This window comes from Theobroma umbraticum, unplaced genomic scaffold (assembly GCF_002168275.2).
Source record: "Theobroma umbraticum cultivar Fairchild unplaced genomic scaffold, ASM216827v3 scaffold_67.0, whole genome shotgun sequence".
Taxonomy (NCBI): domain Eukaryota; kingdom Viridiplantae; phylum Streptophyta; class Magnoliopsida; order Malvales; family Malvaceae; genus Theobroma; species Theobroma umbraticum.
In genome coordinates, this window is record NW_018397262.1 from 3,043,200 (window position 1) to 3,043,539 (window position 340).

Here is a 340-nt window from a genome sequence, read left to right on the forward strand (position 1 = left end):
GAATCATGTTGGGAAAAATCCAAATTCCCCACATAATGTTACTGTAAAATCTTGTGAGGGTTTATAGAAAAAATCTCAACATATTGATAGGCTTATCAAAAGACAAGCATTAGAAGAGATCTTGAATAATCGGCTTAGGCTCAAAGCTACTATAAATTGTGTTAGATGGTTAACCTTTCAAGCTTGTGCATTTAAAGGTCATAATAAAACTTCATCCTTAAAAAATAGAGAAAATTTTATTGAAATGCTGAAATTCTTAGGATCTTATAATGATAAAGTTCATAAGCTTGTCATGGAAAATGCTCCAAGGGTTGCTAAGTACACATCCAATGATGTTCAA

General features: G+C 31.5%; 1 protein-coding gene across 1 annotated transcript in view; it reads left to right on the forward strand.

The window, feature by feature from the left end:
• LOC149526982 (uncharacterized) overlaps window positions 1–340 on the forward strand; it is an 8,759-nt gene that overhangs the window by 6,217 nt on the left and 2,202 nt on the right. The window contains exon 2 of the mRNA XM_089784109.1: window positions 68–340. This exon is cut by the window's right edge and continues 221 nt beyond it. Coding sequence (XP_089640235.1) covers window positions 68–340 — 273 coding nt within the window. The remainder of the gene's footprint in view (window positions 1–67) is intronic.